Source organism: Xyrauchen texanus, chromosome 20 (genome assembly GCF_025860055.1).
Source record: "Xyrauchen texanus isolate HMW12.3.18 chromosome 20, RBS_HiC_50CHRs, whole genome shotgun sequence".
Classification (NCBI taxonomy): domain Eukaryota; kingdom Metazoa; phylum Chordata; class Actinopteri; order Cypriniformes; family Catostomidae; genus Xyrauchen; species Xyrauchen texanus.
In genome coordinates this window covers 21,187,323-21,212,551 of record NC_068295.1, presented here as the reverse complement: position 1 = coordinate 21,212,551, position 25,229 = coordinate 21,187,323, and the positions used below count along the sequence as shown (strand labels likewise).

At 38.1% G+C, this 25,229-nt stretch overlaps 1 protein-coding gene across 1 annotated transcript in view; it reads left to right on the top strand.

Annotated features, from left to right (window-relative positions):
* Positions 1 to 13,627: 13,627 nt before the first annotated feature.
* The window catches only part of LOC127661006 (B-cell lymphoma/leukemia 11A-like), a 59,177-nt gene continuing 47,575 nt past the window's right edge, over positions 13,628 to 25,229 (top strand). The window contains exons 1-2 of the mRNA XM_052151530.1: positions 13,628 to 13,959; positions 17,552 to 17,887. Coding sequence (XP_052007490.1) covers positions 13,905 to 13,959; positions 17,552 to 17,887 — 391 coding nt within the window. The 5' untranslated portion in view covers positions 13,628 to 13,904. The remainder of the gene's footprint in view (positions 13,960 to 17,551; positions 17,888 to 25,229) is intronic.

The following is a 25,229-nucleotide window of genomic DNA, read 5'->3' as shown; positions in this document are numbered from 1 at the left end:
TCTCCCGAGATGCTTTGCTCAGTGACGCGAGTATATCAATGTTTTTCAAACGTCGCAGTCATTCACGCGCTCTTTATTGACCTAATGCAAGCAGAGAAGCTTGTGTGAGGCAAGTGCTGAAGTAGAGCTGATGTGTGTCATTTTCCCCATGTTAAAATTATTTCTCGTGTACCAGTTTATTTTAGAGGGACAACTTTTAGTAAGTAAACCTGTTGTTGATACCTCTGATAATTGTAAGCGATGTGGCTCTATCATAACATTGTTTGTTTGAGCAGCCTGTCCAGCCCCACACAGCAACATTGGCTCATCTGTTGTGAGTTTGGGACTGGAGCATCTGTTTGTACAACCAAAGGAAGACAGGTCAGTTTTCTGTAATCTTGTAATTATTTTCACAATTCTGTTTAGCAATGCTAGTGGGACAGAAATATTTGCTTTTTAAAACATGGAATCCCTGGTAAAAAAAAAAAAAAAAGAAGATTGGGAATTAATATACAGTACTGTGAAAGTTTTTCACAAATGCCTAAAACTTTTGTAAAGTGAGGATTTCTTAAAAAAATAATGACATACATAATTTTCATTAATCAATTAATGTCATACAAAGCCCAGTATAAAGAAAAAGAGCTAAATCAATATTTGGTAAAACAGAAACAGAACCAATTCTCCTACTTACACCTGGGCACAGTTTTTCTTGGTTGTTGGCAGGTAGGATGTTCCAAGCTTCTTGGAGAATTTGCCACAGTTCTTTTATCAATTCACTCAATTACTTTTGTCTCTTTGTGTAATCCCAGACTGACACGATGTTCAGTGGGGAGGGCCATGCCATCTGTTGCAGGGCTCCCTGTTCTTCTATTATTTGCAAAAGTAATGTTTTATATTTCCTATTGACACACTAAAGTAGCAGATATAAATATCCATTTTAAAACAAATGTTTTTGGGAAATATCTTATGTGCTTAAGACTTATGCACAGTACTGAATATGAGATAAATGTCAGATGGAATACATATGTTTTATGAAGAATAAGAACACATGCAGACTAAAACAGAATCTAGGGCTGCACGATTTGGACAAAGTCATATTGCGATTATTTTGAAAAATATTGCGATTGCGATTTGAGCTGCGATTATGATGGTAATGTTTTCCACGTGTTCAACTGCAAAAAGGCTGCTGGGGATTTCACACTTGAGCCCTCTTAAAAAGAACCAAACTGAGACCTTTTTTCAGTTCAACCACAAACAAATAAAAATATAAACTGTGAAACAGACTTCTTCACATCCAAATGTTACCATCCACTGTGTACCTGTTTTTGTGTACCCATTTATTTTAGTGTACCCACTAATTTAGTTTTATGAAACACAGTCGACTTGAATATTAGGGATGTTCCAATCAGGATTTTAACATCCGATACCGATCTCCAATTTTCTTTTCATCTCATCAATCGATGCTGATCATTTAACTTTTTATCAGCAGCTCTGTCAAAACTGGTTATATGTAAACTTTCTGCTCAATGTCACTGTTAACTACATTTATCTGTCAGTAATACCATACTTGTTGCCTAGTTTTTGCTGTCAAAAATAAAATATAGAATAAATGTAAGCTATGAATGTATGTTTTTATAGGTTAAATGAATATTCTGGGTTCAATACAAGTTCAAGTTGCACTCAGTTTAACTCCTGAAGACATGAATTTCAATTTTGTAATATATGTAGGAAATTATGACTACTCACATTAAAATGAATAATCCAGTCATATACGTAACCTTATAAAAGTGGTTTTATTCTACATGGAGATGGTCTGCACATGGGGGCTGGCTGCCATGATAGAATCACATGATCAGCTGAATACTGCTCACTTAGGCCCTGTCCCAATACCCCAACTTGCGGTTTTGGTCTTGCCTACTTACCTACTTGTCTTATGTGTTTCCGGTGTTTGGCCGGCAGTGTGCAAGTAGACGTGAAGGCTGCAAGTGTGTGGATGACTTTTGATCGCATGTTGGGACACTCGTAGACTTAAAGATGTTGATGCTGGTTGCGACAGCTGTTTCACTCAGCTGAAGACTGATTGTTTTTGGTAGCAATGACTGTTATAGCCTACTTAAAATAATAAATAACTGAAAATTTTATCCATCTTTTTATTTATTAATACATTACTGGTTGTTGGAAGTGTATTGTGCTGTGGAAAATATGGAAGTACAATTTTTTTATAATGTTTTTATTGTGTGAAAATAATTGTAAAAGTTAATTATGTTTTACTCAATTAGATTTTCAATAAATTGCACGTTTAACTGTAAAATTGCGTTGTCCATAACTGCTGTAAAATATGAAATATAAGTAATTTCTTTCTACTTTGTTTCACAATATGTTGCATAAAACTTCATAAATTAAAAAATAAAATAAAATGTATTCTATAAACCTGTGTGATCCATAAATAGCTACTAATACAAACCATTTAATTATATGCTTTGGCTTGTCATTTATACAAGATGACCAAAGACTGGTTTACACAATTTATCAGTATGTTGTTTCATACAACAAATAAAAAGCATTAAAACTTATATTTTAAATACATAAAGATGAGAAAGAACCTTTGGTAGGTGTTGATGCATTTTTATTATTTTAAAACAACATTTACTAGACCGCATATTGTATGCCTCACTGCCTGATAAATGACCAAAATCACCAGCAGTATTAGGCAAGAACAAGCAAAACAAGGTGATTACTGGATGAGAAGGATAACAAAGAGGTATACACATAAATAATATCTTGTAATTATGATTCTGCTATTAAGTCATCCTAAACATGTTATATAATGCTGAATACTTTCATTTATGCTAAAATAAATATATGCTTCACTTATCTGATTATAAAAAATCTGTTATCACTTATCTTTCCTAAAAAAAGCTTTCCTTGACATCATCATGGTGAAAATACACCGATTGCTCCGGTAGGCAGGGTGAGAGCTCCTGATCGTGATGAACTCTGGGATACACCGACTGCTCCAAAGCAGTATTTGCTTGTGTGGATTTAGTGTGGGTTAAGTGCACTGAGTTTGGCATGTTTTAAACATGGGACAGTCTTGAACACTAACTTCCTGCCTTGTGCATGCACACTCAAGTGGCCAAGACTGCAATTGTGGGTATTGGAACAAGGCCTTAATCTCAGTAACCCTGCTGTTATTTGACACTTTCACTCACTGATTAAAATAATCATGGCTGACTATGTACAAAATTTCTACAATGGCATCTGAAACTGAAAAATATTGTACAATTTTATATGATGATTCAAGCCGCTAGGTGTCCGTGTACATCCAAGATGACACAAAGACAAAAGAGTGCACCTTTAAGCACTATCGACAACATTTGTGGCATAATATTGATTACCACAAAAACTTTATTTTGACTTGCCCCTCCTTTAAAACAAGCAACAATCTTTGTTACAGTGAGGCACACAATGGAGCTGAATGGGCTATCCATAGACATTAAAGGTGCAAAAGTTTTACTTCTAAAGAAATTAACTAATTTTGAAACATATAAAACCATGACCAGTCGTGTAAGTTGAAGAGTTCAGTCATATTAGTAACCTTATAAAAGGTATTTTATTGTACATGGGGCAGTGGCGAGTCATGGGGCACCCATCTTAGCATCACATGACCAGCTGAATACTACTTGCTTAATCTCAGTAACTTCCATGTTATTGGACCCTTTCATTCATGAATTAAATTAATGCTGGCTTACTGCTCATAGTGAATTTCTACAATGGCATTGGTAACTGAACTACTGTTTTTAAATTATGCAGCATCCAGGCCACTAGGTGTCAGTAAGCCAATGTAAGTGTGAGTGCATATTTGAAGACACAAGACATAAGCAGAATTTATGATAACATGATTTTAGTGTGATAAATTTGCATACTAACCTTTTCTATGTAAGTTTATAGCCAATTTTACAACTTTATTACCATGGCGATGCAATGTCAACAAACCCTAAAATTACTGTAAAAATGATGATTTAAACAACTTTACACCTCAATTAATACATAAGATTTAACAAGCATTAATACAATTATAAGCTTCAGATTTCTGTGTTAAAATCCTCAAAAAATTGGCCACATTCACTTCCAATGTAACCTCAGTTTTTTTAAGAAAAGGAGGGGAAAAAAAGAAGTCAAAACATCTGTTTTTTGCTAGTGCAAGATCTCACTCGCTCTCTCCTCCTACCCACTCTGCGTGTGCTCAACAAGGTCAAAGCATTATAATGTGCCAGAATTTCAGCCAATCAGTGATGAGGTCGTAAATTTTGATTGGCTGGCTATACCCCAAATCATACTGCTAATAAAAACAAGAGGAAGAAGAGAAGGGGAAATGTGTAACCAGGGTTAGGAGGTTATACTTTTGAAATGTATTCCACTACAGATTACAGAATACAAGCTGTAAAATGTAATTTGTAACATATTCTATTAGATTACTTAAAGTCAGTAACGTATTCTAAATATTTTGGATTACTTCAGCACTCGTAGATTTTTTTTTAACTTGTTTTGACTATTAAAAACTGACAGACAAAATACACATGTTAAAAATACATTATCTGAAAAGCATAAATATCTTATGCGCTGTTGTTTCTAAGACAAGATAAATCAAATTTATCTTGTTTTAAGGATTTTTTTATATTTTTACAGGAAAACAATGAAAAAATGATTATCGAGAATCCGATTTTTGCCCTAATATCAAAGGTCTAACTAAGAAATTATGATCCAACATGAATTTTCTTGATAAAAATATGATCGGTCTGGTAACATGTGCATGTAAAATGGCTAGAAAGAGCATTTTAGCTTAGTGTAAAGCTGACAATTTACACAAGGTTTATTTTTATTTCTTCTGCTCCAAACTTACTTCAAACTTACTTCTCTGTCTGCTCGTATGCAACACATCATAAGAATCATGTTCAACACATCATGTTCAAATGTAAATTTTAAATGAAACAAATAACAATAAAATGCAAAGTAATCTCTTCAGCAATCAAAATCCCCTTTGAATGTAACTGTATTCTAAATAAAATTATTTATATTGTAACTGTAGTGGAATACAGTTACTTATATTTTGTATTATAAATACTTAATCCTGATAGATGGATTCTGTTACTCCCCAACACTGAGTATATAAAGTGTGTACTGAACTTGGAGCATTGTGCCTGTTGGCTCTTCTGCTACATTTACACTGAGATGTGCATGGTTGCTGTAACTACATCAACTGTCCAATCGCAGAGCGCTTGTATGCAGCTTCTAATAGCCAATCCTGACGTAGGAGGCGGGATTAGTCAGAATACGGTTGTAAACGCAAAACGAGCAGTCTAAAGTTCCGATGGCACGCAGATAAATGATATGAAATAATTTTGCTAAATATAATTTTGCACGCTCAAAATAAAATTGTGTGCGCAGAATTTTGGCACATATATAACTCCATAGTAAACAAGTCGCGTGACCGCGGAGGCGGAAACGGAGCTTACTATTTTCCCTCTCTCTTCAAGATTTTATTCGCATTTGCAAGCAATGACAATATGTAGGAAAATAAGAAAATCCAAGTAGTTTAGACAAACAACAAATTAGAAGATACAAATTAATAAAAGTGCAATTTCATGAACTTGAAAAGGAATAGTTTTTACAAGTCTAGGGTTCTGTTTTTCCATATTTTAAAGGGTTTCTAAAGTTTAGATTAGGCTGCAGCCTTCCGTTAGAGAGGCACCCCTAAAAGTTGTTCAGTTCGTGCAAAAGTGTTCTAATGTCTTTTGGGGAGTTACAAATCATTATTTTATTATTAGTTGGTTTGGCACCATTACTTCATTATTCCGTGGGTGAATAAATATGCCTCGTTCACATCAAGGCATTACAATGTTGCATGAAATGTGCTCCATTTCAAAACTGTTTCGTGCACCAAAAGAGCATTTTTAGAAGTATTTGTACACATTTGTGATGTACCATGTTTTCAATAATAAGACAAATCCAAAGAAACTTTTAGGTAATATTGATCGTTTATAAATGCGGTTTCTGAGACCGTTACAGGCTTATTTTCTTGTGGAGTAAATGACCTATCTCAACCTTACTATAAATATCAATAGTACAAAATAATATGTTTATAGGATCATTAGCTATATGTTACAAATAGTGCAGGTAAGAACAAACACAGCTGCAGATTTGCATCGCTAATTAGCCTGTACGCTATTATTCTAATGCTCTTCTGCAAGTGTGCAAGACATACCAAACCTGACTGTGGTTTCTCCAAAACATTCTTGTGTACAGTAATGGCCCCTTTCAATGTTGCAGTTGATTGTGCAAATTCTTGCTTTATTGCAAATTCTTCCTTTATTGTATTTTATATAGGCTATATCTGTTAAATGTATAAGCTTACCTTTAATTGGACACAATTAAACACAGAATGACTCAGATAACAACATATGCTTGGGTTAAGTCCTTTAATATTTCAAAACACCATGTACAAAATTCAACCTATAACATTTTCAATTATACATTTTTTAGTAGACATAGCCTAATTTATTTTAGGTGGGCGGGAAGAAAAAACATTTACAAATAACATGCTGGGGAACAAAGCTGAAAGTGAAAGGTTAGTATGAAAAGAAAACCTCGTCACCGAAATATTCACATTCGTCTTTTTTTTAAATGCATTAGGGAAATTAAATTCTCACCATCAGCCCAGTCCAGCTCAAACTTCATGTCAACAGGAAAAGCGGACCCCAAAATGTGCAATTGTTTCCCCTTAGTGTTCCTTTTGAGCAATTAAGAGTAAGCTTGTGTGAATCAAAATGACTCATTGGCAAAAGAACCACAATGTGAAGAATCTAAATAAAAATCAGACATTGCCGATTTAATGCCGATCTTTTCAACTTAACTGGAATGTGTGATTCATTTCTTTTCTTTCGTTTCTGTGTGACTTTTCTTGTATTAAAATGTTTTATTTTTTTGCAACAGGTAAAAAGGTGAAATGTTCCTACATGTTATTTGCCTGCCCTATATAAGATATGCTACTAATGCAGCGTGCATCTATGTTGCCTGTTGTTTAATGCTGAAATACATGTATCAATCAGAATTATTGCATGGTCAAAATTAAGGGATGTTCTTTGTTGGCGGGAAAGGTGTACAGATTATTCGGTGGAGTATTTCGAAACATGCAGTAACATCATAAATTCCGATAGAATCGTTACACAGCTGTGCGTATTTGAAACGAACGTTTATCCTGAGAATGTTTACCGTATTTACTGACAAGCGTATTGAAAGGAAAGACTGTGTGGATGTCGGAACCATTTGCAAGAGTCCGATTTTTAGGGTCGCTGTCCATGGTTCTGAAGCAATAATAGCGACCATAATTCCTCAGTCTGATTAATTCAGAAATGAATGCCCAATTTACTATATTATTGCTGGAGGACTCGAATGCAAATGCTCTCCAACCAAGTTCTGTTTCTGACTGACTTTAATAATGAGTTGGCTTTAGCATATTATCGTATCTGATATTTTCGTTGCTTACATGCCAAGCACTGCTTACTGATTTTGCCTATAAATGTTGTTTAAATGAGGTCTTGATTGAAATTCACGAATTTAAAACTTTCATGTAGAGACATAAAATAAAACATAATTAAAAACATTTATAAATAATCAAAAACATAAAACGTATACAGTTCAAATAGAAAATGTTTATTTAAAACGTTAAAATGTTTATTTTTTTGCCTTGGCACAGCTAATGACTAATACATTTAATTTAGAAAAGCTGTGAAAAACATACAGGTTTCGCACAGTTTATCTCTCATACAGGTTTTATATTATTATGTTATTGTGGATCATCATCATTCATTATCAACAACAGCAACAATTATTGTATAAAAGCAAACTCAACCTATCCTACACCATATAGGCTATTGTCACACTACAAAGTGTTTTGTATAATGGACTGGTAAATAAATACATAGAATTATGCAAAAAAAAAAAAAAAAGAATAATAATTGATAGGCCATCTGCTAAAGTAAATCACTCCTCTTTATAAAACATACCAAGTTTGAAGAAACCTGCACACTTTTGTGAAGAACCAGACTATTTTTAATCCCAAATATAGCTCTGTAAAATGTAACGCTTGGAAAATTGTTTTGTCTTGCAGTTGTGCTTATTCTAGTACTTTTATAATAATAATAATATTAATTATAAATAATAAAACTGGCTGGTTCATTCACCTCTTCCACATCGTTGGTTTCTTTTTAAAATATCAAATCAGGTATCAGGCATTTGTCAGCATACGTTTGAACACTAGAGGGAGCTTGGACCACAGTAAATTGTTTTTGCTCTCCTCACCCAAAGTCCGCAAACCCATTTGCAGCAGGAAACTCTCGTGAATGACTCTACTTATATATGTAATTATTGACTCTAATGTTGTTTAACTCGCTTATATTGTTGCACAGGGTAATTGTCATTTTATTGAAACCGTTTTTCCCCTCATTGATGGACAACGAAAAATTTGACTTCTTCAAAGGCTATTGTAGGCCTACATGTACAACTAATGTGCCAGTGTTTTTATAACACCAATATGCTTTTATTTAACTAACTGGGCTAAGTCCGAGATGGACGGAAATATGGCAGCAATGTATCCTTCTGGATGAATATTTGAAGTTTCCGGCTCTAAAGGTTATCGATGTGCCCCTTTGTGAGCCACCCTCGTGTTAAGGCAGCCTAGTCATTTTAAGCATCTGTTTTCTCTCGTTATTGTAGCATCTATCAGTAAAGTGTTTTGAAGCCTCTCTACGCAATCTATAAACATGAAAATAAACGAAAGCCTTAGCTCAGCAGACAAACGACTGGCGTTCAGTGTGAAGTCGGCCTCATGAATCATTATATCAGACGAGTAATACAAGATTAACAGCTACTACAGGAATAAACATAGGCTTGCATGAACTTTCCTATTTAGACTGTTTAAGACATATAGCTGTTTTTTTTTTTTTTGTAAAGCTCGTCACCTTATTTCAAGGATGTGTATTTCGCTCTGTTCCTTACTTTTGTTCTCTTGAAGCTTGAATTTTTTTAAGTATTGTCTTTAAATCTTAAAGCATGTGACCACGAGCATGTTGCCAACTTTCACAGGTTATCTGGTTTTCTCATACATCATTTTCCACTCTTTAACACACACACACACACACACCGTTGCTTTTTATGGAAGAACCAGTACTCACGTTTTGTAATTTCGCCCACAGAGGCGTAATCCCTTTGATTATATCTAATACCTGCCCAAACCCAGATGGCATGCCCACCCATCGCTCAGTGTGATAATGCCACATTGTGAAATCTAGCCATTAATATTAAATCTTGGTGTGTGAATTTGTCTGAACTGCTGAAGCTTAAAATTCCCTTAAAAAGGCGAGGCTTGACTTACCAGGGATTTTAAGACATTCCAATTTCGTCTCTTCCATCCTTTGCGGTGAAACTTGTATCCGGTGTTATATGTAGACTTATGGTGGTAAAAGTCTTCCACAGTCGACACGACAAGGCTTATATAGATTTTTATCTTATGGTCAGTCTGTTTGTGTGTGTGTGTGTGTGTGTGTGTGTGTGTGTGTGTGTCTGAAATATTACATCCGCCCTTGCAAGATTGTTGGAATTAAATGAAAAGTATTGTTTGTCATGATTTCCCTATATGTAATGTTACATTTTAAGGATTGTTTGTAGGAATTAGGCAATCTTTTGACAAAATAGTTGCGTTAATAATGCTCACTTTTGCTTTTTGACATTTTACACGGTTAATTAGCTACAGCGATTCAGTGACTGTCCCAAAGGAGCACATAAGAGGACAATATCATGTTAACAACCATTGGAGAGATGTATGGCATTTAATTTAGAACTAGCAACAAGGCAAACAAAGACTGATTAAATTCCATCCAGGACGGTCAGTGCATGTCATGGAAGATAACTTCTCTCTTCATCTGCATATATGCAGAAGTGTAACCTTGTCCTGCCTCATATCCACAAATAATCTGATGTTGCGTTAACGCAGAGCGGCACAGTTATGGCAACCCGTTTTTTGTTCTTTCGTAAAATAGCCTATAGAGGGGTTTTCCAAAAAACGTCGAACTTATTTCGATTAATGCAGTCAAACACGTGGCTCAAATCTCAGTTGCTTTACCTGCGATTTGTGAACATTGAACGTTGCGTTATTCAGAATAGACAGATAATAATAAGTTATTAAGAATATTGTGGGAAAATACTTTTCAATTGATAGCACACAAATAACGTTGACCGAATACTTTATTCATACATTATAGCCCAAATTTTTTTTTCTCTGTTCTGCATATTGGTTTGTTTAACCTAAGCTCTGATTTCACCTTGCATAGCTATTTGTGTTAGACCAAGTGTTGTGTGTAGCAGACACGATGTTTAAGAAATCGCAATTTAAGAGCCGACATGCGCTCTTTGATGTAGGCCTATAGGCTAGATAAAGCACGAAAACATTTGGCGGAAGAAGTTGGCATAAAATTGGCCAAATAATGTAATGCAATTGGAATAAATGCGGAAAGTTTTCGCGCTTTTATAAAGAAAGGAAAAACAAAAGTAGACACAATAATGTGCGTCTTCATTTGGAATAGTCTTTATACAATTACACTGTAAATAAAATCACAGGCGCATACCAGCGACGGTGTTTTACTCCGTGCATTTCAGTGCTAAGCCAGCTGCTGGTAAAACAAAAATGTCAATAAAACACCTCTTTTAACATGACATCAGCGCTGGACAACAGTTGCAGGAAAACAAATCTGCTGATGAATTGCTAGAGCCAGCGGGAAAATGAGAGGAGTGAAGCATGAACAGGGCGTTGGGCGTGATTTATTGCATAAGCCCTCGGTCATTTCCATATATTAAAATGCGCCCATGGGGCCAGTCAGTCAATTTCCTTGAGCCACTACGCATGGAAGGCATGCCCATGACCAAGAGACATTTATTTATTTATTTCGATCAATAACTGTGTAAGAGTTCCTTCTGACATATGGCCCAATATTAATTTTCCCTGGCCATGATAACATAGCCTACTATTTACATGGTGGTAGCATTTTAATAAAGTAATAGAACCAGATCTTACAGCAACAGTCTTTGTATTTCAATAGGCTTGGTAATAAGGTTTTTGTGTCATCCACAGCAGGGCCTCGCGCACTGAGTTGAAACGCTATTTTAAGCATGAATCTGTCATCGCACTTTCCCCTCACTCTCCTTTCCAATCCCTTCTTATATCTGTCACTCTCTCACACACAAAAAGCACTTTTTCTGTTCGAGAGAGCGGCTGAAGCGTGCCTGACCGTGCATTGGAGGAATGGATATTGCAATGCATTTAACGTCTGGCTGATTTATGATGGGATCAGTCACATTGTCATTTACATATTAAGATTCTGTTTGTATGCAGGGTTTTGTTGCTGCCTGATATCTTCCATTCTTAAAGGAGGTGTAAACGCTCGATTTGATCCGATCAATGTCCGCCTATGAGCAGGGACAGACTTTCAGGAAAGTAAAAATGTAAAAAAAAAAAAAAAAAGTCGGTGCTCCAGCCAATGGTGTGAGTGGGTAGGGGACGTGGTTAATGCCCTGTTATTGAAATGCGTGAACATCACTCCAAATTTTACAGTGATATATTTCAATATATATATTGCATAAAATATAAGCGCTACTCCCTGTTTATGAATTTACACATAAATGAACGCTCAAAAGTCGCTCATAATTGCTATTCACGCATGGGGAATTACTTCGTCTGATTTTATAAGGACTGGTCCGTGCAAAACTGGTATATCCAAGTTTTCATAATGGATTCAGATTAGAATGCAAAACCAGAATCCTTCGCTTAAAAGATGCATTTTATTTAGTTAAAAATCAATTGTTACATGGAATTATTTCGAATGGCACATTTCTGCGGGGATAAATAGGGATGTGCGAATACACATTTAACCTCCTTCAAAAGGTAGGCTATAAGAATCAGTGGTGTATTGTTTTCAATTCTCTGCAAAATCTTAGAAACACATGTCCTCCGACTTTCCACACGCAACACTTAAAAGTGCTGTTAAATGTAGCTGGATCGCAGCTGGCCATTCCCTTTGTGCATGGAGAATAGTAAGAATTCTGTAGTGCGCTACGTGGGCGTTAAACATTGCAAAAACACATTTAAAATCGATGCGACGCTTTTCATTATATGCTCTGTTATATTAGAATGACCTAACATCAGCACAGTTTTGTAGTCAAATCCATTTGCATTCCCAGATTGACCTTTTGCCCAGCGAAACCCAACTCACGAGCGTCTAACTTGCGCAAAAGACTTGACACATCGCACTGAAAACATTCACCATCACATCGATCAGTCTTGCTCCAGAAATAAAGATGTCAGCGTATAGCCTGTAAACAGTTGCACTCACTCACTCACTCACGGGTCACGAATTATCTCCAGCACTCGACTTCAATGTCCGATCTGTTTCTTACGGGTTCCCTATTGAATTGTGCCTTTCCAGCAGACTGCCACTTCTTCACGCATGCAGCCTCTGCTTTGAGTCTCTGGAGCAGTCGCTTAGTCTAGTCGTACTTTCACTTGATCGCAGGGGTGTCTCTCTCTTCCTCCCACCTCATGCATGGAACTACGCTTGCCATCGGGCTTTGTTATAAGGATGATGTCTCTGTGTCATTATTTCGAATGCATCTGTGCTGTTTACAGCATCTTTATATATTTCTAAATCCACGCGGTGCTTTACTGACACCCCCTCTCCCCCCCAGTCGCCATTCTTTATAATCTGAACACATCTGAAACTTATTACCCCGTCCCATCTCTATAGTGGGCTGCTCCCGCGATCTATTCGTCAGTGTTGTTATATTTTTAAAATTACACTCATGCAGTATTTAAGTCCCACCTACATCACTCGCAAAGAGTTTGAGCTAGTATGTCATTTTTATGTGATGTCCCTCGGGCATTATTTGGACTTCTGGAGGAATGTGCCATCATCATGCGCCCTTGTGATCTGCGGCTCACGCGGCGGTTGAACCCTCATGCCCTATATAGCGCGGAACCTGTCTGTCCTGTTCATGCAACCCGATCGTCTTTGGCTTACTGTTCTGCTTCAGAAGCAGCTTCACCCTATCAGACCTCGCACTGCGTGTAGCACGCTACCTCTGACTGTTTGACCAGGACTTGAGTGATTCAAGCACTGTGTCTTCTCCAGAAGCCCCGATCAGTGTCCACTACGAAACCTTATATCTGGGGCTCCTCTCCCCCTCCCTTTGTATATATAGCATGTCCGGCCCCCTTGAATCTCCTGTCCATTGGCTTTTCGTGGTCTGTTTTACTGCGTCCACCCCCAGCACACACACCGCACCGCACATTGCTTTCATTAAACATCTCTCTCTCTCTCTCTCTCTCTCTCTCTCTCTCTCTCTCTCTCTCTCTCTCTCGCCTCTTGTCCGGCCCCCTGATCTTTCTGTCCATTGGCTTCTTCGGGTCTGTTTTTCATGTCCAGCCCCTAATGAGTGTCCATTGGTTTTGTTATTTCCACTCCCTCCTCCCACTCCACGGCTCTGCCCTGCCCATGTTCTGTATGTCTGTGTCCATCCATCTCCTGACGTTCAAGTTCGCAGGGACGTCACGTCCGCACTTGAACTTGCAGCTCAGGGGGGCTTTTGCCATTTTTTCATCTCTCTCTCACTCTCTCTCTCTCTCTATCTATATCTCTCTCTCTCTTTTCAAAAAAGCCATGACGGCTATCCCACAATCCATCTTCCCTGCGCCATCTTTGTATTATTTCTAATTTATTTTGGATGTCAAAGGCATTGATGAAGATATTTTCTCTGGAGTCTCCCTTCTAACCCGGCTCTCCCGATGTGAACCGAGCTGAAAGCCACCACCAACCACCATGTCTCGCCGCAAGCAAGGCAAACCCCAGCACTTAAGCAAACGGGATTTTTCGCGTAAGTAAAGACAAATATATTCTCTAACCTTTCCTTTACCTGTTTTTGGGTCCATTCTGTAGTATTGAATTAACAGGAGAAAGCGGCGAAGAGGAGCGTAATTCTCAGAGAAGACACACACTGGACACAGTGCAGATCGTGGTCAAGTGGACTTTAGAGAAGAGAGTTTTCCCATCTATGAAATACCTTTACGCGCACCTTCCTCCGCTGCGATGCCAGAAAAGTTTTCTTTCCATTGCGATACTTTCCATGCAATGTGAAGAAGTTCATGCCAAATCGGTCTTTAGGCGCGTATGTCTTGGCTCTCGTGCCCTCGTCGCTTTGACCACTTAAAAGCAAGCGTTCAGTTACCGGACTGTGGTGGGTCCACGCTTTCATGCTTTAGCTCGGTTATTTAGTCTCTCACGTCGTGGAATGCCCCGTAACGCTGCCTGGCTGTGATTCTGGGCAGGATTTCCCCCCTCTCGCACTATTTTTGGAAGATTTTCAAAGCGTGGAAGTGAATTTTGATTGGGAAAAATCTCGTGTCCGACTGTTTACAAGCGCCGCGTGCGCGTACTACCCACTGCCAGCAAACAGAGAAGGGAAGTCGCCTTCAGTATCAGTAACATTGCACAGAAAACTATCCACATAGACAATGTATTCGATACATTTGAATGTTAAACTCAAGCTTTTCTTGCATTTTAGGCTAAACCTAATTCTGGTCTACACTCGCGTGGGCTTTCGTTTAAGGCAATAGGAGAAGCTTTAAAGCCACACTGTTTACGCTTCGCGCGAATATACCAAAAAAGGATCAAATCTATTTCAGGTAGGCCTGAATGTGTTTTAAATGTCGACGACAAAGGTAAGACAAATTCTAAATTCAATGCAAATATTTCGAGATAACTGTAGACTATCGAAACCAGTCATGTCTGTTCATGGACACAGTGTTTATCTTTTCGAACAATTCCTCGAATATGTAATTCGCGTTATTATTATTATTATATTTATATATATATCTATATATATATTTTTTAACTTTAAATATGTCGTGAATGGTTGTGGTTAGTTGCCTTGTTGTAAATACAAGTCTATTTCGTATATTATGGCTCGAAATGTTTTCAGGAGCAAGATGAAACGAAAACACATACAATAGTCTTAGAGCTAATCACTTTTTGATATCCCAAACTTCAAGCTCTACACATTATTTGGCTACGTTTTATTAGATAAACATGTTTGACACAAATCCCGCGTTGTTGTAACATTGCAACGTATCGTGTAACATTATAGGGTTTCCACACACAGGCTTTGGGTTCTCCGCGCGCGGGTTGCTTCGTGTGTTGCTGCTATAGGTGTCAGAAATCCGCCACTAGGGGGCAGAGTATGATCATAAACTGGACGTGAACACGATCGGTTTCACCGCTATCTTTATCTATATTTGACCATATGTTAACAAGAGAGAAACGTATTGTAGGCGATATGAACTCGTAACTGTTTTTACCTCGTCCTTTTCCGACCTAGCATGAAATGTTGCATTTTTATGCCTTGTAGGCTATATAGTCTAAAAGCTCTTTTTTAGTTCGAGTAAATCCTTGGAAAAGTAGCAAAGGAGGTTCAGGCAATATAAATGGACTAATGTCGAGGGTATTTATTTTGACAATGAGAGAGATATTCGAACGACCTCTTTTTACTTACAGGTCCAACTTTTATCATTTTATTCAAAACCGTCTTCAATTGTTTGCCTTTATACACAAAAATAAACTTTCCAGAGGAGAACAATTAAAACATATAATTTTCATATTTTGGGGGTTTAATCTGCTTTTTATATCAGGCACAGTAGTCGATGTGAAATGCCAAAATATTTTCTAAATAAATGAAAATAAATGTAATATGCTCGTCTCGACATCGCTGAGTGCAGTGGGATTTTTAAAAGGATTGGGAAAACTCTTATGCCCAGTTTGCACTGTTTTTAGTTGTTTGAAACAAGTAATCTGATCCATCTTCATTTTTTTTTTGTTTAATTCCCTGGATTATCAAATATTCTTTTGCGACATAATTATCGGACTTTCTTTTATTTAAACGAGGTCAATTGTATAGTGATTCTTTTATATAATTTTAAAATACGCTTGTATACTGTACGTGTGCGCATATGTTAAGATGTCAGACGGATATTTTAAGATGTCAGACGTGATAAAATATAAATTAATAATTATTATAGCTAACTTCAATCTAGACTATTGTTTTATGTGATGTAAGCTTTTTGATAGTACCAAACATAAAAATCGAAATATCTATTTTGCCAACATTAGAAGTAGCTGCTCGCTTGGTATCATTATTAAATCAAGACTGAAGTCTTTCGTTTATTATCTCTGTGTTTCATCACAATCAAACATAATTGGAAGCTCTTCAGCTGTTATCACTGGGAAACGATCACAACTAGATGCATAGAGAAGTGAAAATCAGAATCACTCTGTTTCTGGGAATCAGATTTAAAATAGTTTGTGTGGACTTTCAATCGGTTAGGCTCTCTTTTATTTATTTGCATGGCGAGCAGTTATTCTCGAATAAATGCAGAAGCAGTGCAAAAGCAGACAAGTGCATGTTCCACACTATACATTTATATGGTATTTCAGGAGCACATCTGCCCCTCAGTATCTGCCCCAGACTGGGCTGAAGCAAATTTAACCATGGTGCTCATGATCCCAACACATTTTTAACAAAATCTGTACCAATCATCACCCACTAAAATTAAAATCTATTTTTTGATTCTCTGTGGTTTTAGGTTAATTAAAGCATGAAATTGGCAGCTTATAAAGAAGGTCAAGATGCCTAACCATCAGGAAGCTGACATAGTAGTGTAAAAGATTTCACTAAACAATCATTAAAAAGAACAAAATATTACACATGTCATTAGAGCAATGTATGTGAACCTTATAGCTAACTTTATCATGAGTGCTATTGTGTGAAGCATTTATTGTTGCAGATTTGAGCAGTAGTTTGTTATCAGGCAAATAACAGTCACTGTGTTGGGTTCACTTGATATCTTGAGACCGGAATCTACATGTGTTGTCCATACAGTCGTTTCATGATCCAGATGTGTGTATGGTCGAGTGAAACAAAGAGGCAGAAACAGACAAATTTAGTTCAGACACAGATGTTAACTTTCCTAAATAAACATATCAAAATTCTGTTAGTTTTACTGAAATTCTACGATATCATAATAATTCAAACACTAATAAGTTATTATGCCACTGCTATTACAATTATGGAAACTTTATGTTGGTATTGTTAACTGAAATGTAACCTGCTCAGAAAGTTATTGATTTGTTAGATATTTATGGATCTGAAATGAAAAAATAAATAAAAATAAAATAAGTATCTCTATGCCAGAAAATGCAAAGATGACAGTTTGATGCGGATCAGCCAATTCACAAGTTAATATAGAGGAACCGTTTTGTCAAATGAAAATAGCAAAAGTATTCCTGTGTGAAGCAATGCATGCTTTTTTCCCTAATATGTGCATCTTGGCTGCATTCATTACAGCACCCAGTCTCTAATATTCCCTCTGCTTTTCATTCCCTCTGTGTCGCATATGGATTCTTTCCGCGTGCAGCCGAGCCCCTGTCAGCCGTGGTCTCAGAGGAGAGCCAGGAACAGCGTGGGGTGGTACAGGTATCTCCAGAGGGAGACCAGGACCTGCTCACCTGTGGCCAATGTCAGATGAACTTCCCTTTGGGAGACATCCTTATTTTCATTGAGCACAAAAGGAAGCAGTGCAATGGCACTTTGTGCATGGACAAAGCAGTGGATAAGCCCCCATCACCGTCGCGCAGTGAGCTAAGGAGAGCCTCCAACCCTGTGGAGGTGGGTGTCCAGGTCACACCGGAGGATGATGACTGCTTATCGACATCTTCTCGAGGAATCTGTCCCAAACAGGAAAACATTACAGGTAACCTCTTCCCAAATGCCATTTGTTTATATAACAATGTTAGCAAGGCTGTATGTGTGCATGCGTGTGTGTAGAACATTTTTGATGCCTTCTTTTAACACTCATCGGAGCTGAGTTTTTTTGTGGGCCACATATCGTAGACACATGTTCATTCATTGTGGTGCGTCTCGTTCGCGGCTCTGGAGACGTATCAGAGTGCTGAATATTTAAAAGCTGTGGGGCAGGAAGGGGGTATATTAAATCAAAACTCGGAGTGAGAAGCCACTATGAAGACCAAAAGAGGATCTGGCATTACTTCATAGCAGGGCTCTGTTAGATTACAAAGATAAAAAAAAAAAAAAAAACATTAAGTATCTGATTTATCATCTAGTGATCATCGCTGTTTGGAATCAGTGACCCTGTGGGATAATTAAGTTCAGATTAGATCACACATTCCCAACACTGGCTTTATGCTTTGGTTTAGCACATTTGCATTAACATCAGGTTAAGCTGGTTGTTATAGGATTCACTCTGGTTTAACAGTGGTCCCGAGTGGTCGATTGAGACCCGGAGTCAAAGTGGTACAGCTGACTTTGACTTTAAGTTGTTATTTAGTTACTGGCCGAAGTAGAGTGCAGAGGGTGTGTCTTTATGGCACAGAGGACTGCTCAGCTGTACAGGGAGAAAGAGAGAATGAGAGGGGGAATTTTTGGCACTGGAGGGGCGGTTTGAGGAGCCCTTGGTGTGACAGGAGAGGCCAGCCCCCTTGGTGTGTGTCCACAGGCTCATGGGAAATGCCTCTCTGTGCTGCACAACCTCTCTCATGTGGTCTCGACAGATGTATCTTGATTTCGTTGTGGGTTTTCACACAGCCACATCTTATCCGTATAAATGCACGCCTGCACATTTTCACTTTCTGTCAAAAAAGGGAAAGGAAATGGAAGTTATTTTGGTTTGTCAAGGAACAATAACACAACACTAATTATTTGTTTTAGTTTTGCGGATGTGCAATTTTATTAGGGTTAGCTTATAGTGGTTGACTTTGTGCACTAAATAAAACATGGGAAATCGATAAAAAAACTAGAACATTCCCACTGTAAAGAACTTCAGAAAAATCTCAGGGATCTGAAAATGGTAAAATGCGAACTGATGTAGTCAGAAGCGTTAAGTGAAATTCACTTTAAGTTCTCAGTGCAGTTATTAGATACGAGCACTCCGGCATGTTCATGTGTGTCTTGGGCTGGTTATATGATTTAGACTGATTTTTTAATGTAGAAAAATGTGAGAGTGAGCCTTTACAGTCTGTTTTTTTTCTGCCCAGCCTTTAGATTTGGCCATTCTCTAGTCTGCCTCAAAGATCAGGTTCCAGGAAGCGTCTGGGTCCGGTTAGCCCCATCAACAGTCCTTTGGACTTGACCCATTGCTCTGGCTAATTATTGACTGCTGAGTTCAAGTATCAAGTTGTTTTCCAAGACTTATAACTTGCATTATGGAGACAGTACAATTTAAGAAAACAAAATATGAATCCTTCTAATTTATGTGCATATGTGCACATTATGTAAATTATATCTAAATGTATTACGTGGTCTGCAGTGGAACGTATTGTTATGGTATTATACATTTAATCAGATATGAAGGCTGAACGAGGTCATTTGCGTCTGCTTACCCTCTTTTTTTTTAGTTTAGCAGTTTCAGTACAAATTATTCTACCTTTATGCAAGCCGGCTACCTCTTGTGTCTGTCAGCCGCTAAACTGGGTTATTAAACTCATTTACATCATAATGGATCAGGGTTCAACTGATAGCGATGGGTCATTGGTATTATGTGTGCTTGTTATTATTATTATTATTTTTAACAATTTTGTGGGAAGGACCATAATAGATTCTCAGCATGTTACTGATCTGCTGCCATGGAAGAGATTTTAATTAGCCATATTATAGATGATTTCAGACATAACATCTTCAAGGATAGTTTTGACTGCAGATTACCATGAATATGTAAACTAAAATACTTTGTGTGTGCATGTGTGTGTTTGGGTTAGAGATGGGCTAGAAAGTCATAAAGCTGCATTTCAAAGGGTGAAGAAAAGTAATAGTTGAACAACAGGTTTTTTTGGAACAACATTTGTTATTTTTGTTATATATATGTTATTTTTAAAGGAATCATTTGGCTGTAGTTCAGAGCACCAAATAAGGAAGTTTCTAAGTGTGATGTAACAAATCAGTTTCCATATAGACTAGCACAGTGTGACGAAAGGCAGAACTTGCCACAGAGGAATGGACTTGCTGTGTGTGCATAGAAAAAGGTAATACAGATGTGTGTGTGTGTGTGTGTGTGTGTGTGTGGCTGTGTACTACTCCGAATAGTATGTATCCTGGTGAGGGGGCCCTGACGGAGAGGATAGAGGTAATTGAGAGCTCCGCTCCTCTCCTCTCCTCTCCTCTCCTCTCCCTTTCATGTTATGTAGATACAGACAGTGATATGATCTGTATCGTGTCCTTTAAAGCACATTGTAAGACATCTGATGAAATGCAAAAATTATGCAAAGTAACATCTCATGATCTTCTGTTTTGCAACGTGTTGTCAAAAAACATGTTGATGGAACAGATTGAATTAGCTTTGGCTCATGATATGGGGCCATTTGGATAACTGAACTTATGAAGCGGTATGAAGACTCTGTCTTTTGCCACAGCAGCCCTTCAGAAGTTATGACTGCTCTCCAATAAATCGGCAGATTAGATCGGACTAACACTGCTGCCATGCAGAATGGGCCTCAATACAGATAATTGTTTTTTAAATGGCCTTTGCTGGGTGGGTTTTAATGTCTCTAACTCTCTAGCGCTCTCTCTCTCGGGCTCTCTCTCTCTCATCCATGTTGTCACTCTCTCTGTTTCTGCTATGCATATGTCTGTTGCAGTCAATGTAAATCAGGGGCATCCAATTAATATTGAATCAATTACACTATGTGCGATTGTCTGGCATGTGAGGTGCCTGCAATTTTCTGTGCCAAAATGTGACCCAAATGAGTAGCTCAACAAAGGCCCCAGCAATTTAAGCTTTTTTTCTTATTGTTTTTTTTCCATCTCCCTTTTAAATCACATATTATCTGGAGCTTGACGATCTGTCATGATCATAATTATCATTAAAAGCGCCTTTATGGAGTTCAGCGGTGAGGGAGAGAGTGCTGACACTGATCGTTTTTTAAGAGGACTTGAAGTCTTTAGTAATGTGAGGAGCAGCATTAACTGACATTTGGTCATCACTGAGGACTGATGGTACTATGATTTCTGTCTTCAGTTGTTTTTATTTTCTGAACCACCCTGTGCTGCATGTGAGTGTGTGTGTTCACATATTATTGTCAGAGTGTGTGCATGCTTTCTTGTGAAGCACATGTGGAGAGAAGCAGCTCAAATCTTTTTATTTGTGCAGTTCAGAGGTGTGTGTTCTCACAGCTTAATATAGTTCCGACACCCATGCATTCTCCAGTTTGTCCTGTTTTTGTTACAATCAGGAAAATGAATTATCAGGAAGTGACAAAGAGACGTGTCTTACCCGAGCAGCGATGGCACCCTGGAAGTGGCTCTTTGTGAATATAAATTATATTGGGGAGGGTTTCACCTCTAATTTTCAAAAGGTTTTTATTTCCTTTCACTGGCAGGATTTCTTCACTCACCGGGGCTTCACAAACAAGACCTGTCCCCTTTTTCAAAGAACACCAAGCTATCACATGCGAGTGTATGCCCATGTGTGTTTATGTAGGCATCTAGTCCCTGCTGTACCTGTGAATGTGTACTAGCCTGTGTCTGATTGTAGAAAAAATAGCAATTCCATGCATGTGTGAGAGGTGTGCAGAGCTTTCCATGGGGATGATGTGTAATAATAGCGCAGAATGATATTTAATTCTCTTGGAGCTGTTTGCTGCATGCAGAGATGTGTCTCGCAGCATCCCTCACAGAAACATTGTGATATTCTGCATCCTCGGGCTTGATTTGCATGATACAGTCGGCTCTGTGCTGTGGGGGTGGACGGCTTCCTTTCATTCGCCATTCTCATCTAATGGGCTATAGCGCACACTTTTGTCGGATTGGGAATTTTGTGTTTCCTGGGAAAAAAATAAATGCCTGTGCTCTATATCCAAAAACAAAATAAATGAGGAAAGCAGACTTGATTCAGGACATATTTTTTTCGGTTGTGCTATAACCTTTTTTTTAAATATTTGATTGAAAAGACATTGAAGGTTATTATTTGGAAAGATGTGTGCATTACAGATATGTGGATTTATTTTAAAGGTATAGTTAACCCAAAAATGAAAATGTTGTCATCATTTACTCCCTTATGTTGTTCCAAACCTGTGTGATGTTCTTTATTCTGTGGATCACAAAAGTTAGGCAGAACGTTAGCCTCATTAATTCATGTTCATTGTATGGAAAGAACATAAAATTAAAGTGAATGGTGACTGAGGCTAACATTTTGCCTAACATCTCCTATTGTGTTCCATGGAAGAATGAAAGTCTTGCAGGTTTGCAAGACTTGAGAATAAGTAGCCTAAATTATGACAGAATTTTCATTTTTGGTGAACTGTCTTCAAAAAATCATGGACAAGTAAACGTTTTTACCTGTTTTTGCAGCAGAGCCAGCTTGCGGGAAACAAAGGTATTTAGCTGCCAGACGGGCACTGCCTGGCTTGGTGCCACCCGCTCCGTCTCAGTTCTCCCACCCCCGCACCCTTTCATACACTCTTAGCACCCAATAACGCTTTCACCCCCCCCATGGCTCTCTCCTGCAGACATCGCCTCCTCCATCACAAGAGGAGAAATATGCCTGTCCTCATCTCCATAATGACACCTGATCACGCATCTTTTTAGGACTACCTCGAGCGATCGCTTCTTTTCATCGGATTTTTAATTAAATAAAATATCTAAGAAATTGTTTAGTTGATGTATAAACCACCGGGAGGAAGAGTTCTTGCTTTCCATAGATACATACGCACTGTCTGTTGTTACGTACATGTAAATGCAGGTGTAAAAGGATGTACTGTTTGAATTTTGGTCTGTGAGTAGTGCGATTATGCCTCTGGAGCCATTAACTGATCTGTGGAGAGATTTCTTATTATTTTACAAATGTCTAAGATCCCCTCTCATCTGATCTGCTTGTTTTATTTGTGCGAACACATGTGTTTGTATGTGGGTGGACTTGCATAGACCCACTGGGTACTGTCATATTGCAGCTCACAAATTATGTCAGATGTTTTAAAAAATGTGTCCATAAAAATGTTTATGTACTACAAAGCATATTTATAAGTCTCAGTGGATTACAGACTGGGCTTCTATAAACATGAGAGGAATGGTGCAGAATTACTGGGCTGTGTGTGAGTGTGTTTGTGTGGCTGAGAGGGGCCCGTGCATTTGTTTTTGGTTTCCATGCATGTAAGGTGTGTGTGTGTACATGAAAGGGTGTGTGAGTTGGCAGTGGTGCTGCAGGACATCCCTCAGTGGTCAATGCCAAAGAGAAGTTGGCACAGTGTAGGGCTGGAGGCATCGGGTGGGCTTCAGGAGGGGTGTCCTCCACTACTCTGTTTATTTTCACCACACACACACACACACACACACACACACACACACACACACACACACACACACACACACACACACACACACACTTTGCAACAGCAGTAGCTGTCTGTCAGATACATGAAATGGCCTCATCGCTGCATGCTAGGCTGGTCTGTTTCCGTCATCCATTTTTTCACCTTTGTCTTCGCTCCATCTCTCCTGGTATTTCCAGGCGGACACAACTCCACTATGAGGTCACCTTGACCAGCAATGCCCCTGCACCAGCCAGGTCGCTCAATACGATCAATTCATCTGGGCTCTAATGGTTACAGATGGCAGGACTTAAGTCTCTGCAGACACATTCAGTGCTCTGTTTTTTTCCTTTCTGTTTTTTTTTTCCTGCTATCATTCTGTCTCTCCTAATCCCAGTGCTCTCAGTGTCACGGATTGGGGCGTTTGAAAGAAGGACTCAAGCGCAGACAGGCAACAATGAGCTTTTATTAAATAAAACAGAAAACATACAAAACCAAAACTCTCACGATGGACAAAACAAAACAAAACAAAACAAAACTAGAATAAACTAACAGGGAAGGTAGACAGCAAACATGGACACATGACGACAGGAGCGAACGAATGAAGTGAAACAATTCAGCACAGGACAGCATGCATGAGAAGCTAATAAAAGGAGATAAATGAAACCAGTTAACAAGGGACAGGTGAAACCAGTGAACTAATAATTAGGAGACAAGGAGTCGGGGTGTGACAGAAGACTGAAAGACACATAGCAATACAAAAAAAAAAAACAAGCTCTCTCACATACACAAACACCCAAATGACACAAGCCCATATCACCAGAGACAAAGGCAACATGCGTTCATGCCAAAATGACACAGGGACATTTGTGTGAGGGCGACAACATGACAATGGATCGTGACCCGGATGCGCAACGCAAAGCGAGTGCAACGCAAATCGTGCCCGGAGTCTCGAGAAACAAACACAAGACAATTGACATGAAAGCGTTCCACAAAGATGACATAAGTCAACAACCAACACTCGTGCCAACAACCAACAAGACAAGAGAATGCATGACAACGCCAAAAGGGAGAGCCATGCATTCTCACATAGACTAGACAAAACTCTAAACAGGGGTGTCAGAGCTTAGCCACAAAGACAACAAAAACACAACCAATATAAGTGGCTGAACACTGATACTCCGATAGAGATCCGCCGATATTGTTTTTTTAATGACGATTACGATACTGGTTATTTTTGCGTTTAAGTTTCCGATAACCGATATGCATAACCAGTTTTTAATTATTGCTTGAATTTAGCTTTTAGGCACAATCACAACTTATTCATTGATCACTAACCTCTGTGGGTGAACAGTCTGCTTAATGAGATTAATATAACGCACAGTCTACAAATAAATAATGTAACACATTTTATTTGTAATATACACTTGCTCAAGTATGTAGTCTTGTGTCAAACTTTATTGGTGAAACCAATATTAAAGAACTGATAACTGATTAAAGGAATCTAATCAGTAATTATACAAGTTAAGCTCAATTTCGAGGGGCAAGTAAAAATAAATATTTGTGGTAATCAATAAAATGCCACAAATTCTGTTGATTGAGCTTAACTTGTATTGAACGCAGAATATTCCTTAAAGTGTAAATATTTGTTATAAATATGAGATGAACCGATTGGTCAATCTCTATGCTCAGATTTTTCACTCTGGTGGAGACAGGTACATGCGTTCACTGATCTGGTTATGTAAAATAAAAACAAAAAAGACACTGCTATGCAAAGAC